General features: G+C 39.9%; 1 protein-coding gene across 1 annotated transcript in view; it reads left to right on the top strand.

Moving 5' to 3' along the window:
* Positions 1–84: 84 nt before the first annotated feature.
* LOC104508366 (heat shock 70 kDa protein 12A-like) overlaps positions 85–17,263 on the top strand; it is a gene marked incomplete at both ends in the record, with an annotated part of 28,814 nt that continues 11,635 nt past the window's right edge. The window contains 4 exons of the mRNA XM_010149961.1: positions 85–212; positions 6,216–6,402; positions 7,283–7,387; positions 10,006–10,122. Coding sequence (XP_010148263.1) covers positions 85–212; positions 6,216–6,402; positions 7,283–7,387; positions 10,006–10,122 — 537 coding nt within the window. The remainder of the gene's footprint in view (positions 213–6,215; positions 6,403–7,282; positions 7,388–10,005; positions 10,123–17,263) is intronic.

The raw sequence follows: 17,263 nt of genomic DNA, 5'->3' as shown, positions 1-17,263 counted from the left end.
AGAGCAGAAATGCTGAAGGCTAAGGCAGGTTACAGTTATTCTGATCAGTCACTCAGTGTCTATTTTACTACTCTTATTTTTCAGAAGGACTCTGATGCAGATGATGCTGTAGAACAGTTATTTCTTGTTGTTGTGGCTATTGATTTTGGCACAACATCCAGTGGCTACGCCTACAGCTTCACCAAGGAACCAGAATGTATTCATGTAATGAGGTAAGGGCTGCAATGCAGCATTTAGTTTTCCATTGTGACAACATCGATTGTCTGCAGTAGCTATAGAAATTTTCTACAGAAGCTTGAAGTGTCTAGATTTGCCCAGTCTTGCAAAAGTGTACACCTTTCTCATGGTTACAATTTTTTGTTGCATCTTATTGTATTCTAATTTACCTTAATAATCACGTGAACATGTCCCTTCTGTGTTATTTTGCTGAGTTTATAAGATGACATGAGTAAAAGAAGCATTTAGAATTTTTTAGGGAGCATTGATAATTATTAAGTCAAGATGCCCTTATGTCAGAGTTTGAGAGAAACTACAGACTTATTAGGGGTCATGGCATTTCCCAGGAGCTGCCCATCTCCTGGAATCATGATTGTACACAGTTGCGTGTAGAGTGCTTAGTTGCTTGCACTAAGAAACTGATACTTCATTTGGCTGATAAAAGCTTTTTAGCATTGAATTTAAATCAAAGCCTTGATAATGAACCAATGATACTGGGAAATAAAGCAATCAAAAAGCATGAATGTGAGAATCAAGGTTTGATGGGAAATATATTCTGTATTATATGTATGTGAGGGACAGATTTTAGATGCTATTATGTAGGGAACTTTTTTTTTTTAATTCTTGATAAATTCAACACAGTATAAATTTATGCATATTAATTAAAGTGTCTTTAAATAACTATATTGGAACAAGACCAAGATATAATTTCAGACATAAACAAGGTATGTATGAAAGGCTTAGTCATTGAAGTTCTTCTAAACAAAGCTGCTGTTTCTGTTTTAGCACTGTAATACTGAGAACAAAAGGGCAAGAAGACTAACTTGCTGAAGTCCAGTGTGATATGTTGTAATTTTTTTCTAAACAAAGATGCTAGCTGAATGCATCTCTCTAAATCTCAGCAGGCAGTATTGATTGTGCAGTCAGCCTACATAGCTGGTTTGTATACAGTCCATCCTGTTTCAAAGATCTGACACAACTGGGGGATGTGAAATACTGTCTAATGGGAAGTGAATTTTGGAATGATATTAGGCAATCCAGTTGCAAAGATACCTACCATTTTCAGTACAGACAAGTAGTGCTTCAAGGCCTTTTCTGGATCCCATTCACCTGTTGTCTTGCAAACAGCAAAGGAAGCTAGCTGTGTGGTGCTAGGAGTCGAAGGACAGGCCATGTGTTGCTGTCTCAGCCAGGTTACACGGCTGTGGAGTCAGAATCCATGTATATCAATTCTGGTTCTCTACTGACAGCAAATAATGAAATTCCTTGAAGTTGGCCGAAATAAGGGAAGACGTCTCTGAATCTGTACCTGAGCAAGCCTAAATCCCATATACTGTGTTGGTCTGTTAGTCTCTATGGAGATTTTACGATGTGAATTCTCTTCTGTTTCTAGGGAAGTCCTTTAAGCCCTTTGGACTCAAAATTTTACCTCAGGACCTGATTTTGCCATTGGGTTCACACAATGCTGCAGTAAATTACAGACTAGATTCTTCTTCCAGGGCACTGGACTTCCTGCTGTTTATCACTGGGATGTTGAAATCCAGTTGCTGTTTGGCCAACTGAGAGTATATTCCATATCTTGACTGACATTTTACTGCCTATTTGCCAAAACACCATGTTTAGTTCCTTATGCAATAACGGTGGCATGACTGTGATTTCAGACGTGTGTGGGTATTATATGAGATACCAATGTAAAAAGAAATGAAATAAATTAATTCATATACTTCCAACCAGAAGGAACAAATGTACTGGGGTTGGGGAAATGTATTTTACATTTCCAAAAGGTATTCCAAAACACGGGAAATATTTTAATGCCAAGAATGATTTTTTTTTTTAAATTATTTTTATTTTAATAAATATTGCTGCCAGGGAAGGACTTTGGGGAAGATTTAGCTGAAACTGACTTATGAAACAATGTAAATCATATTTTTATATATGTATAACTAAATACACATGAAATGGTGAAATTCTATGAAGAGAGTGATATAGATATCAAAATAAGGCTTCAGTAGTTCAGAAGGTATTAAGAGGTTCAAACTCTGTATATAAGTAGGTTTATGTGTAGGATAATTTACAAGTATTTCAGCAGAGTAAATGTAACTTCCCGCCCGCACTCGAGAATGTTTACATTAAAATAAAGCATACCAATGATGCGTGGTCCTCTTTGCTTCCTAACATTCCTTTTTCCACCTTCCCTCCTTAGTGCTGATCCTTTCCAGACATTTAGATTTCTGACTGCCTTTTAACAAAGCTGCTTTTCTGTAAATGTCCCAGTGCAGGGTAAGATGGGTTTAATTACCAAGGCCTCCTTTGGAAAAGAGTGAACACACAAGGCTTTAGTACCACACTTGGCTGTAGTGTCAGCAAAGTCATGATTCTAGTTGTGTAATTAGTAGACAAAGTCATGGTTTTGACTTTGCGTGTTTGTTTCCTGTGGTGTCCAGTACTAAAACCAATGAATTTATAAGTAACAAAGTTCTTTAAGCACACGCTTCACTTTAAATGAGTGAGTAGCCTCGCTTACTTCAGTAGACTAAAGTATGTGTTCAGGGTTGGGCATGTGCTTCTAGATGATCAGTGAATGACTTTACCTTGATCGCATAACATTAGTTACTGTTTTATCAATTTTAGGTAATACTTGACACCTCTCAACTCTTACTAGTTCCCCACTACTTCTGTAAAGATAGTTGTGGTTACTTTCAGGCTCTGTTACAATGAGTGCTGTTTTCTGATACCTTCACACTGTGAGTAAATGCTTATGGACAGCCTGGCCATGAGTACAGCACACACTTCGGCGTGCACGGTGGTGTCAGAGCCATAATGAAAGACAGTTCCATGCTGTAGAATGAGTTAAATATGTCTCCTTTGACGGGAATACATGAGGTCTTACACAGTTTTGAAAAACTCCTATTGATGTATGTGCACTTACATGAAGTTATAAATGTTTCAACTGCTGGTTAAATAGCAACAACCTGAATGTAAGTATTTCACAAATGAAGAAAAGGAAATGGAAAAACGCATGTGACTATGAAGCAAATTACAGCCTGTCTCTGGAAGGAGGGAGAAAGTGGTCTTTTTTCAGCGTAACTTTACTTCAACCTTTAGATTTTCCTTTTGCTTCTCTTCCCTGTTGGATTGTGATTCTTGGCAGACACTGCCTTTCTTCTGCATACACACTCCTGGCGGCATTCGGCTACATTTTGATGACCCTACTGCTTCGTTTCCTTGACTGTTATGCTGCAGCTCTGGATCAAATTCTCATCACTCTGCACGGATCACTCTCTCTGTTAGCCAGATTCGTGTGTAACGAAGGGCATTTCTCTAACCTTAGTATAACCTTGTGATTCTTTCCACACAAACTTCCCTGTTGTCTCTATTTTCACTTTTAATATACAGACAGATCCTCTGTGGCTGTAAACGGGTCTGTGCTGCTCTGTTGAGCTGCTCTACTTTATATCAGCCTAGGAACTGCTCTCATATGTCCATATTGAGGCAGGAATCTACCTGGGTTCTGCTTGATTAGATTTTTAGCTCTGACCTGGCTCTGACCACATGCATTTAGAGTACTGCTGGTTTGTACTAGGGCATGCTCTTAATTGGCATTTCTTTTTTGTCTGAGCGGTCCAGTCTGGAGTTACCATGCACATGTTTTTGACTGCGGCTGCTTGCCTCTGGAAAAGATGTCACAGAGGAGTATTTTTAAAGCTCTGATAGTAAAGTAAAGTAAATGGTAAAGTCAGATTTCCCTTTTTGTTTCCTTACTGCTCTTTCTGTGACGGAACAGTAGTACAGGCTGAGAACTTTAGAACATGCTGAGCAATTACTGTGTCTAGTTTCCATCAGAAGCTCATCAGGAAGTGACCATCCAGTTCTCCAGGTGGCTTTGAAAAAGTCTGAGCATCAGTTCATCTTCATTTAAACCGCATCTTTAGCGTACTTATTCCGGAAAGAGAAAACGCACCTAGCCGTCAAGACAAATAAAGAAGTATTGTTATTAGCCATGTCCTATTTATGGAATTTCCCACCGGTGACTCAGAATAAATCATTAATGATTCCAAGCAAAAATGATACCAGTCTGTCTCCTCTCTGCTTGCAGCGGGTGTGTGGGATTTCACATTCTGGTGAAATAGGCAGTGTTTTCTGTTCACGGGCCGTGGATCCCATATGGTTGCTGTAACACCTACTCAAAGCTTTTGGAGCTGACCAAGTAGCTCGGGGCTGAGCAATGGGGCTAGAGAGGTTTAGGAGAATTTTTCCAAGTGGATGAAGGTGGAAAACATTCCACTTCTCATCATGTTATTTCTGCTCTCAGAGCAGTGGAATTACCCTCTACTGTGGTAAATTCATAGATGTGACTCCCTGCCGTTGCTGCTGTGGTGCAAAAAAGGGCAGATTTTGCAGTTTGACCTTGTTGGATGATCTGAAGGGTTCCTGGCACTTCAGAAGAACCTGTTCCTTGTTACAATTGCCAAGTATTAACCCCTCAGATTGTAGCTTTCCATGTCAGTTTTCTGCCTTGGTCCAGAGGTCAATTAATTTTCAGTTGGCTCTGCTGTTTCTGCAAGTGAAGTGGAAAAGAAGATTTTTTTTTTCTACATAATCTTTCTATGTCTCATAAACAAGTACCGCAGAACAAGGCAATCTTTTTGTGCTTCGGAACAAGGTTTTGGCAGTAGTATATTATGAAAGTGTGTTTTGCTATCTTCAGAAGAAAGCAATCCACATGTGGTTTAATAATGAATGCAGTTGCCCATGTAATCTTAGCCTGACTCCTGTTTGAGCTGCATTATGATTGTGTCTGATGGCATAAAGCAGATTTTCCACTGACGCCTTGGTAAGAAAATGTTTTCTGGTAAGTGTTTGTTTTCACATGCTGAAAGTACTTGTATATGGGGAGAGGAGGAACAGTAACGCGAGTTTCTTGTTCTTCTGTTCTGCTTTTTTTGTGATGGAGAAATGAGGAGAAGACAAGAATGCTTACGGTCAGACCTTGTAGTCTCGCTATGTGTCTGTCCCCTGTCCCCCCAGTTCCTCCTGCATTTAATGTTTTTTCCATATTTGATGTTCTTACTTATTTCTTTATCCATTCTTTGAAAGCCTAGTGTTGCTTTTGCCTTAATACCTTTGTGCTTCTTGGGTCTTCCTGAAGATACCTTCACAATCTTTATGAGCTAGTTTTATTCACCGTTTTAATGGATGGTGGTGAGGGAAATGTTTTGGTGCCTATAAGATACTTGTGGGTTGGGGGACTCCGCTTTGTTTTTGACAGATAAAAATTTTTACAACATTCTTGACACTTGAAACAGAAAATCCATCAACTTCGGGTGAGTAGAAAGTGCAACATAGAGAGCTCAACATCTGCAGATATGTCTTCAGAGTTTCTGGTGTCCAGGAAATCAGGCACATGAAGAGGTGTTGGTTGAAGTGGCTTTTCTCGCTCCCGAGAGCATTCTGTGACAGAAGCAGGGATTTAATCAATTCACTGTAGCGGTGTTCAGCTGACTTAGACAGGTCCTGAATTCAAACTGGGGGAAAATAGCCCGTACAAGTAAGCATTCATGGAGTCTGATTGATGGCTGTGTAGGCCATTTTGAGGATTTGGGTTTTCTTTCATCACATTCTTGGCTAATTACTTGAAAATCTTTTTTTTTCAATGTTTATTACATATGTATGTTTAGTTTGAAAATGTAAGTGTACTACTGTTTCCTTGTGTATGCCTTATTTCAGGGAACCTATATCCTTATCAAAGACAGTACAATTATACAACTAACTGCAAAATTTGTTGAATTGTCTGAAATTAAAATTACAGTCCTCTTTTTTTTTTTTTGGATGTGAATAAAAGCACTTGGTTTTGGTATTATAAGGATTGAAATTAGTATCTTTGGAGGGGAAAACGGTGTGTACAATCTGTCACCAGATTATTTTCTCATGATATACTGATTTTCCTGCTGCTCTGAACATTAGTATCACTTACTGAGGCTGTTTCACTTGTTGGATAGACGATGGGAAGGTGGAGATCCCGGTGTATCCAATCAGAAGACACCAACTACTATCCTCCTAACACCAGAGAGAAAGTTTCATAGCTTTGGGTATGCAGCAAGAGACTTCTACCATGACTTGGATCCCACTGAATCAAAGCATTGGCTGTATTTTGAAAAGTTTAAGATGAAGCTACATACCACCGGTGTAAGTAATAGCTGATTCGCTTGGATAATTATGCATTTGCTACTCATATTATCTTCCTGTGGGCAGTACTAGATATTTGCCTGAAGTTTATCAGGCAAATGTGAACAGCTCTATTTCTAAGTGTAGAGAGTAAATAAAATAAACTCTTCAGTTAACAACATGATTCGTTTTGCTTCTCACTGCATTTGGCAACGGTATTTTGCCAGCCTTCTTTCTAGAAGTTCAATATCTGCTTTGCTTATGTCTTCATGTCCTAATTTTGCTGGGTGAAATCCATATGTCTAGGGAAGTTGGTTTGTTCTATAAATTTACTCAGAAAGCTGAAATAGAATATAAGAGCCATACTCAACTCTAGCTCAGAAGAGCAAATTTACCCAGAGTTTATTATCAAAACTGCAAGTACAAATCATGTTGTTAATTTGACATTATTCCTACTGATTATATTTTTGTCTTTAAGCTGTTCTAGAGTTCTGGGACTTGGCCAGTACTTTCTGTATTGAGGTGTTTTCTGATTCCATGTTAGTGGGAAGCCAAAAATCTATGCTCTTAACTTGGATTAATTGCACTTAATTAAATTGCAGCTTTGTTGCAATTAATTTACAGATACGTTTATTGTAATTATTTAATATTTAGTCCATATTTCTCTCTCTGTCTGCAGCCATCTGTAGATGTGGTAAGTGTTTAAAAACAAAGTCTAAAATAAGCAGCAAATGTCATGCTTCAGGAAATGCAAGTGATGAGTTAGATCCTCTTCAGAACAACTTTGTCACTTTTTCCTAACCAGGTGGATAATGAAGAATTCCTTTTCCTCAAGCAGTGGGAGTTAATTTCGTGTTTACCTCTTCCTTTTAATAACTTCCAGTTATTTTCTTTCATCTAGAATCTTACCATGGAGACAGACCTGACAGCTGCAAATGGCAAAAAAGTCAAAGCACTTGAGATATTTGCTTACGCTCTGCAGTTCTTTAAGGAACAGGCATTAAAGGTAGGGTAATGCTTCCTTATCTAGATTTTCTGTATTTATAACTGGTATAAATGTGAGCTTAACACTTCTAACCTTGCCAAGCTTTGACCTCAGTGGTATTTGATGTAAACAAAGCAAGGCAGCTGTAGAAACTGTAGGCAGTCTGTGGAGTCTAGAGAGCTCACAATAGCCTGAAGTGATTTCCCCTCACACAGGGGAAACTTGATTCAATAACAGTAAGTATATCACTGTGAGACAGTGCGCTGAATATTTTCTTACTGGCTTCAATATTTTTTAATGCTTTTTCTCCCCCCACTCACCCCCACCCCCGAAGAAATGTTGATTTGAAAACCAAATTTAAAAGTGCAGGAGCTGAAGCTCAGGAATTGAAGACCCAAGACTGGGTCTTGTCTTCATCCCCTACGCTTCTGCTGCTGGGATGGTGGATTGTTCTGTGCTTGTGCAAGGTTCTCTCTCTTGTTAAAGAGTTGGCACTGTGAAACACAACAGGATGGGCACTTACTGATGTCTCCTGCCCCAGCCTGACTTTGTATTCACTGACTTTGCAAAGGGACGTCGGATGAGCTGGATTTAATTTGTAAACGTCTGTACAAAGATGACCTGCTGAGGTGTACAAGCCAGTTAACCTAGTGGAAACTCTGTGATTGTGCCATTGCAGTGGTCTGTGCGGGCTACTTGATTGCTCTGAGAAGTTGGGTGTATTAGCCTATGTGAAATTCTGCACCAGCACAGGTATATAGCCTCCATGATCCAAACCAACTTAGCTACATGCACACAACACTCCTTTATTCTGTTTTACACAGTTAAACTGTAGCACGTGTGCCAAAGAGCTGCGATTAGGCTATGGTATTTTGGCCCTGTGCTGACCCTTTGCAGGAGTGAATTTCATGTTGTTGCGCTGTGAGATGTTATTCAGTTGCCCTGATCCTGAATGCATGCTTATGCAGAAAATCTAACAAACATTAGGGAGAACCAGAAAGTAAGACAGACATCTGTTAGGGTTTATTTTGTAAATTCATACTGTGTTCTGTTGTACTGCCTCCATTGATGTTGCTTTCCCTCCCCCCCTTTATTCCCACTCCCCTCCCCACACTGTGGCTCATGTTGGTAGGGAAAATGCATTTTATTTTCTATTTCCCATTTGAAGTGTTACAATACTCATGTTTTGTAATGATGTTCTTGGGTCACAAGTTTGTTTTTTGTATTCTTCTGTGAGATACATGTCCCCAGTAAACAGTTTTTGAGATTTAAAATCTCATGTAAACAGTTAAATGTGACTTAAGTACACATTGGCTTCAAATGTACCACTGGAACGTCAGCGTAAGCATAGCAGTTGCTGGGTCAGATCAGAATCCTCCTTCAGGCAAGCATTGTTTAAAATAGCAATGTTGTTAAAAAACTAACCTACTTTTTGGAATGAATTTAATTTATTCTCTGTGAGATCTCAGTCTATTGTTTATGGCTAGAGAGAAATAATCCTATCATTACAACTCAAAGATTTGGGGTTGATTGTGGAGTCACAGACTTGAGTCTGTGCATAGTCTGGGGAAATTTTTAGTGAATATGAATGCTGTTTGGTACAATCCCATACATTTGCTGTGTTTCCTGTACAGGGCTACATCCTTCCCTGATGTTAATAAATAAATCCCTGTGATTTGTGAGTGCATGCTGAAACTAATTACACAAGTGATGTAAATGAACTGTTACTTTGGACTATAATTCGTCCATTCCTAGTGCCCTGTGCAGTATAAAGGTACTACTTTTCTAGCATAGATTTTTGAACTGCAGCATAGCTAAACAAACACAACACCTTGGCACAGCACATGCAGAAACATAATTTTTTTTTTTTTACATTCTAAAGGCTCGTTGTTCACCTTTCTGAACCTTTCCCTGTTTGGATGGAAATTTAGATAGGACATATGGTAGGGACATTTTACTTGGAACCTTTCCCAAAACATGTCAGTATATCACCTAATTTGCAAATGCAATACAGACTTTCCTCTTTATAAGGGAAAAAAAAAAAAAAAGAGGATAATAAAAAAACTAAACTAGTGTTGAATGTTTGCTTGAAGCAAAGTTTTCAAGGAGCAGTCATTATTTTAAAGGGTTTAACTGTAACTTCCCCTTGTTAACCGAGTTGTAAAAATTTGATTTAAAGGTAAGTCATGTATAAAGAAGTCATTGAAAAATCCAGATTGTAAAACATAACGTTCATCAGTGATACCTCAAATATTTTTCTGCCTGTTAATCCAGATGCAAGTGTGAATTCTTCAAGCTAACAGCAAATCCCACACTGTGATTAAGAATGTACATATATGTTCCGTAATATTTAGCAGTGCATAAACTGCTTTTGGAAAAATGGTAACTCTTCTACTTCATGTTAAGGAATAGACTTTTCTATAGGCCTCCTTGAGAAGGCATTGACCCTAATCCCAGTTTTTGGCACTGTAAAGCATTTCTTGACAGGTTGGCAATAATTCTGATTTGTAGCATAGATGTAATAGGAAAAAAGAAAACAAAAGGGAAAGTTACTGTTACTGGAACCAGTAGAAGATAATGTTTTCTTACAAAATTAACACCCATCATTTTGCATTAACCTCTATTTCCTTTTTATTTAGGAGCTCAGTGACCAAGGAGGCTCAGATTTTGAAAACACTGAAGTAAGATGGGTCATTACAGTGCCTGCTATTTGGAAGCAGCCTGCAAAGCAGTTTATGAGACAAGCTGCCTACAAGGTAAGATTGCAGGCTGAACGTGGAAATGCCCCTTTAAAGCCCTAGCTGATAGGCTAAATGATCAACGGTATTTGGGGCAGTTAGCTCTAGCACAAGCTGCATAAAAATGGTCTAGAAAAGAGTTGGACTAGACGAATTGAAAGAGATGCTCACCTCTACCAAGCAATAGCTCTGTCATATGTATTCGCCTCTTAAATGCCTTTTTCTTTCTATTTACTTTTATATATTGCTGTCCCTCCCTGCAGACTGATGTTTTAGTCATCCTGTATGCTGTATTCTTGCTGAATTCAGTGCACGTGGAACAGATGCAGTTTTGAGACCCAAGGGAAAGCTGATTTTAAAATAGTGGACACAGTTTGTTTTGTTGTTTTCTTTAGGTCATCAGACTTTCAAAGTTTAAAAAAAAAAAAAGCCAAGAGCCTCCTCAGTGGGACTTTTTTTCCAGTTCCTATTTTCCCACAGTAGGAATGAAAGGACTGTGAAGTAGATAGTCTGGATAGAAAATTGAATTCAAATGTTATTTTCACCAGCAAGAGGTTTATCTGCATTTAACCTTTTCCCCCTAGCCCCCCAAATACGTGCACTCTCCATACGCATGCCCTTTATTTCAAATGCACTTTGCGTCTCTGATACACAATAGGTACACGTTCTTCTTTTCATCAGGATCTTCATTTTCCATTTTGTTTTATTTAGTGTGGGTCAGAGACTTGCGTAACCCATTGGCAGCAGCTGTGCCATGCACAGTTTGTAAAATATCTAGCAGTCGTGAGTAATTCGCAGAGTGCTCCTGGGAAGCACCCAGATTTTTTCTAACTCTGTTTCTAACTATCTCTAATGTTGAGCAACGTTTTTCTTAACAGTCTTTATTGTGGGATTGCTAATGCTAGTGCCAGAAGCAAAACACTCTTAAAGTTCTGATGGAAGGACACGGTTGTAGGTAAATCTGAAACACTAGAGACCCATTCATTATCTTTGTATATTGTTGTCTGCCTGCTGTCTGTGTGCATGTGTGCTCGTGAACCGGGAGCTGTGTAAGGAGCAGGGCAGGGTAAGGTAGACCTCTTGGCGTTTCTCATTTGTGGCACAATGGAATGTTGTTAATTAGTGTCTGTGTCTGTGGTTGTGTCTGTGATTGTGTATTTTATCGGCAAGCTTGGTAAATAGCGAGGACTGACAAGGCTTTTAACTCGGGGTATGTGATCAATTGCAGGAAAACATAAGAGTTTAGGGAAATAATTGATGTTTACTTGACACACGGTTGATTTGTTTTTAAACTAATGGGGATGAAGAAAGAAGTGCAGAAAATGGAGAGCTCTGCATTGCCGTTCAGTCTTTTATTCCTACTGGTGGATCCAATGTGTCCCTCAAACCAGTATCTGCAGCTGGATCAGAAGTTGCAGCCCTTGGTGGTGGAATGTGCAAGCATCATGAACATGAGAGCTTGTCGTAAGAGTAATTAGGGCATTGAGTAGAGAAAGGTGAAAAGGCAGTGGTAGAAACTTTGTTGCTGGAAACAAACTGAGGTACAACCACCTGTCTAAGATGAGAGTTAAGTGGTGGGAAATGTTAATGAGCTGTGGAAATTTGAATAATCTGTGTCAAGTGACCTAGCGCTGAGAGAACAAAAATACTAATGGCTTCAGTCATTGGATCACAATGTAAAGCCCAGCCTTTCCGCAATGGTTAAGTAGTTGCCTGGGCAAAGCTTAATAGTGCATGGAATTAGTAAAGTCCAGTAAGGAGTGTTGTAGATCTCCTTCTGCGCTCAAGATCCATCAACTTTTGTACAGCCTGCAGTCTCAGTGCAACTCTGACATCGCCTCATTTCCATCTTGCCTTAAACAAAACATTGCTAACCTGGAACTCTTAATCTGCCCAAGGGTTCTTGTGCTCCCTTCCAGCTTTCCAGCTGCTTTCTCATTTGAATGAGTAATCTGGGTGTTCCCTTCAGCTCACAGTTCTTCCTCTCTCTTTCCACCCAGCCTATCAAAATCCTGCTAATTCTGTCTGCATGACAGCTTTTCCTGTCTGTATGTGCTGCTGAGCTTCCATCAATGCTGTCATGCATTTTGCATCTCCGTTACTGCAACAACATTTCCTTGGCTTTGGCAACTGCAATCTGGCCTGTTTTTATCTCTTTCTGCCGCTAAAGGGTTTTGTAACCTCATGTTTGATGGGAAATCAACCTACACTTGATTCCTTCATCTGTGTCATCTCAGACATAAGCTTGCACGTCCTGGACATGAACATCTGTAATGCTAACTCATTTTCCTCCTCTGAAACCCTCTCTAAAATGCAGGTTTTTTTCACGCCCACAAACACTTGACTGTGATTGATCTACTGATACATTAAAACTGCTCCTCATTGCAGCTTACTGTTTCCCTGCCTGCCCATGTGTATTAATCTATTGTGCTTTTTGTATCCTTAACTCTCTTTATACTTGAGTTGTTTCCTCTTTGAAGCAGGTATTTGTTTATTCTCATTTGTCTTGCTTTCTGGGGCCTCCTGAGGGACTAAGCTGTAGAGAGCTGCATGTCTTTACAGCTTCACTTTGCTTCAATAAAAATTGCTCTCTTCCTGAATAACAGTTCACAGATGCTTCTTCCTGTCCCTCATACTTAACTCCTGTGTGTCCAGAGATAGTTTTAAAGCTGTGTGGCACTTGTTGTGGTCTGGTGACACTTGGAGAAAGCTCTGTGACATAAGCAGAGTGTCATCTCTGTACGACCCATGTTGAATTAAGTTTCCTGTCCCAAGGGATGTCTGCTGGGATTAGTGTGCACTGCATCTGTGGTCGTTACATCCTGAATAATGACTCTTGGGATGCATCAGTCAGGTTTCTAGTTCTCCCCCTCAGTGAAAGTTAAGGCATCATAAATAGTGTTAACTCTCCTTGCTTCTGTGTCCTAGTTGTTCTGTTTCATATTCTTTGCTCTGATGGAGTTCTGTCAGAAGTGCTGCATTTACTACTCTTAGGAGGAATCCCATTCTCATGAATAACTCTCATCATGAGAATAAATTCAAATTGCTGATACATTTCTTATTTTGGAGATCTTGGCAGAGTGGTACGTTTGGACAGCATGTGGGAGGACTCCATCCCATTCACATGGGTAGGACCTGCCCATATCCTTGCCCTTGCAGAAGCAGCTGAATGCAACCTGCACCGGGCCTGAGGTTTAGACCCCAGCATGGAAAGCTGGCTTAGGTGTGGAGGCAAGCCACTTCCTGCTTGTGAGCATGGCCTGGCACTTAGAGCCTCATCAGAGTGATGTGTGGACATGGACACAAATCCAGGATCCATCTCTGTCATCTGAGTTTGGACTAAGACAAGCAAATTCAGTGGTTTGTTAGTGTTGTATTACTGATGACAAAAAAAAAAAGCGCGTATGTGGCCACTAATGGAATGGTGAAACTCTAAATAAAAGTATCCAAGACCATTTGTGTCTTGTCCATTGGATCTAGGTAGGTGTGAATAGTTGGTGCAGTCTTAACAGCACTTTGCTGTCTTAATGTGTTACTATGAGCAGCACTTTTAATCCCTTATCCAAATGAAATTCAGGCACTGTAGGCTGTTTATTAGAAGAACACATGATCCGATATTCTTGGCAGAGTGTTTCTTTTCAGTAAAGGCATTCTTCCAGCTCATCTTTCAATACACACTCTTAGGGCACACTAAGTGCAGAGCAGAATCTGCAGGCTGGAATTCCTTGAACAGGCCAAGAGGAATAAGGTTTTAAGGAAGAGTTTCGAGTGTGACAGGAGTATGGATACCAAATGCCCTCAGGGCAGAGTGAAGGAAAGATAGTGCATTTTCATAAGCTTTCCCAAAATATTCGGTAAGCTTACAAACATCAGTCAGCTGGTCTGCTTAGAGATATTGAGGATTCCTTATTTTACTATGAACTGTTGATTTTGAAATGGGGTTCTAGAGATCTGAAATAAATTTATCTTTCAGTTACAAATAGCAAATAAAATAATATGCATAGTAAGCTCGTATAAATAAACAGTGGCAGTCTAGGATGAAGCATGTGAGCCTGGAATTCCAGAGGCTTTTTTTAACCAGCTCTTATGCTGAATATTTATTAATGTTTTCACATCTGTATCGTCATGGAATGCTCATGATGAGAATTATTTAACACGCTGTGTTCCAGGGTTACATTATGTTACATTACATTGATCAGTACTAGCCTGCTCTGTAGAAACCTTCAGAGAAAAATACACAGATTCGGTGAAAGAGTAATGTGACAGTGCATAAAATCCCTTGTTAAAAACGTGATGTGAGGTATGTTTGATTTTTAGAGATGACTAGAGACACTTACCCAGATTGATATCTGTGAAGCTGAGCTACACATATTCCTTTAAGTATTTTCTTTGCTACATAAAACACACACAGCTGAAATTTATTTGTCTAGGCACAGTGTAACAGCCATCTGCAATGAACTACATAAAAAATCAATGACGTTCAGGCATAAGCAGCACCGGGAAGCTGGTGATTTCTTTGAAACAGGACTTGTTAGAGGAGGCAGACGAGGCAGAAGTGTGCTAATGCATCAACCGTTCTGATTATTTATAGCTTCTGGGGTTCTCTTGAGTACCTGCTTTTGCTTTTGTGATATTAAGATATTTTTAATCATAAGAATAAACATTTTAATTAAGTGATATGTTAGGGAGGATTCTGCATCTTGTAGCTGTGTATTAGGAGAGGATAACTAATTGAGGTGCAAAGATTACAGAGTGGGAACTCAGCACAGTGGGAAATGTGTAGTAATTGATCTCTGTTTACACATTTTAATTACCCAGCCAAGTTCACATGAAAGCAGAGGCAGCTGACAAAGCCATCTACTAATCCAGTTCTGTACATTTCTGTTTGTCCTTTCTGTGGCACAAGTTGGAATATTTGGAGGCTTTCTTTTTATATTGCTAAGCAAGTAAAAGAGGTTTTCATAGCATTCTAGGTAAGAGCAGGTAGGTGGATCTGTGCCTGTCTTAAAGCCATGGACTATGTTTCTCAGGAGCTAGAAATTGCCTAAAAGGGTACTGGAACCAACAGAAATAGCCCAAAATTAGAATATTCCCTCTGCCTGGCAGAAAGGCTGTGCTAGATGGGGTTTTCCAGACAAAAGAAAAAAACGACAGTTGAAAAGTCTTTAAATTACAATTTGAGTGAGGGAGTGATAGAAGTCCAGAAACAAATAGAAATCGGTGTGGACAAGGTCTAAAATTGGTGGGTAGGATTTTTTGTAATACGTTCACAGAAAGGCCAATGAAGAACTATAATGGATCGGTCTAAAAGGCACCTGAGGTGCCTGTATTCAGTTGCAAAGAGAGAAAAGAAATTGAAGCTGAAAGTAGAACTACAGTGAAAAATATTAAAGCAAAATCAGAATGCCCAAGGTACAAAATAAGAAGCAGCTAACAGAAAATAGCAAGCATATAGTTTTGTCAGTGCAACTGCTCTCAGTCAGGGCCACTTGTCTCTTTAATAAAAGCAGCCTGAGCCATAGGACCTACAATGAGGATATTTTGAAACAAAGGGAAAGAAAGGGAGAGCCTGAGAAACTAGAAGGCTACTTAAAGAGGAAGAGAAGCTTTTCTGCGGTGGTAACTGGTGCATGCCCATAGTACAAAAAGCATTTCTAGAATAACATAACATGAAAAATTGAAAAGCTAATGAGAATTTAATGGCTTCATTTTTCTAATGCACACTAGTCATAAAACTTGCAACTAATGTCCTCCTGTACCTTGGGGGATATAATGTAATGCAGCAAAAAATCCTTGGTAATGCCACTTAGAGCTAAGCTTGCATTTCCTGCACAAATGTGATCCGTGGCCACAGGAACTTGGGAGTGGGCTGCAGCAACATCACCCTAGTGGGAATACAGCCTCAGTGCCACTATGGTCCCATTTACCATCAACCTGTCAGCAAACATAAACTCTCCCTTAACGTGTTATGGTTCAGTCTCTTTGGTCTCATAAATACAAGAAATCCTTTTCTCTCTCATGTTGAGTCAGAAAACTTGTGCCTTGCCTGTGTGTAGCAAGAAATTATCTTTTTTTCTTGTCAGTGGCTCACAAAAGCTTTTTGAGGAATAGGCACAGGTAAACTGCAGAACCTTCTTCATGCACTGTACACAAAAGCGATTTTAATGCTGCTCCATGATTGGTAGCCAATGGTCATAATTCAGGTATTTCCTTCCTTACGTTCCACTTTGCTTCCTCAAGGCCTGCTCATCAGCACATGCTACAATACTAATTTCCAAACCATTCTGCTCAGACATCTGCTCTTGGCTTCACCCATCTCACTGTTACAAGCTGCGAGTGGCTTCTCTGCAAGCTACAGGGCTCTCCCTTAGAAAAGTGAAGTATTATTGGAAAATGACATTTTTCGATTTAAGATAGCAAGAGGAATAATCCTGTCATCAGGCCCCAAAGTAGTACTTCTATATCTCTGTTTCAGTCTGAAAAAGCAGTCACTTCTAGAAATTCTGTTCCAGTGGGCGTCTTCTAAAGGCAGTGGAGAACAGACACCCCTACTTGAAGGTATGTAAGCCCTCATTTTCTGTCTTAAGGACACAGAATCTTTTCCTCTGGGAGAGATTTAGGGCAGACTGCCACACAGTGCAAAATGGCAAATGAATTTTCACACCACTCTTCCCAGCAGTTAGCAAAAGGCAGCTGAAATGTTTTTAATGCCTTGGTTTGCTTTGCTCACATGCATGGCTCTGGCTTTACCTTTTAAACTGTCTTTATCTCAACCCACGAGTGTTCTCGCTTTTACTCCTGATTGCCTCCCCCATCCCACTGTGGGGGATTGAGCGAGTGGCTGCGTGGGGCTGAGTTGCTGGCTGGAGTTAAACCATGACACAGGCAAACAGGCTCTGTGACTGCACCCGAAAGCATTTGGAGAGCAGCGTGTGTGGAGTTTTGGATGCTGTCTTGGGCTGCTGGGAGATGTGGCAGCCCTTGCCCATCTCTGCACAGTTCTTGAAAACAGATGTGACCTCTCAGCGAGCCAACACCGCTGCTGCAGATCTGAGCCCAAGCTCATGAGCTTCCTGAAGTATGTTCATGAAGGGGGGAGTCAAAGACTGAAGGGTAAAACAGGCAGTGGCATGCGCCAGTTCCTCCTGACCCTCCCACA

Source organism: Eurypyga helias, unplaced genomic scaffold (genome assembly GCF_000690775.1).
Source record: "Eurypyga helias isolate BGI_N326 unplaced genomic scaffold, ASM69077v1 scaffold40454, whole genome shotgun sequence".
Lineage (NCBI taxonomy): Eukaryota > Metazoa > Chordata > Aves > Eurypygiformes > Eurypygidae > Eurypyga > Eurypyga helias.
Note: the sequence above shows the minus strand (reverse complement) of the source record. Positions and strands in the feature narration are given on the sequence as shown.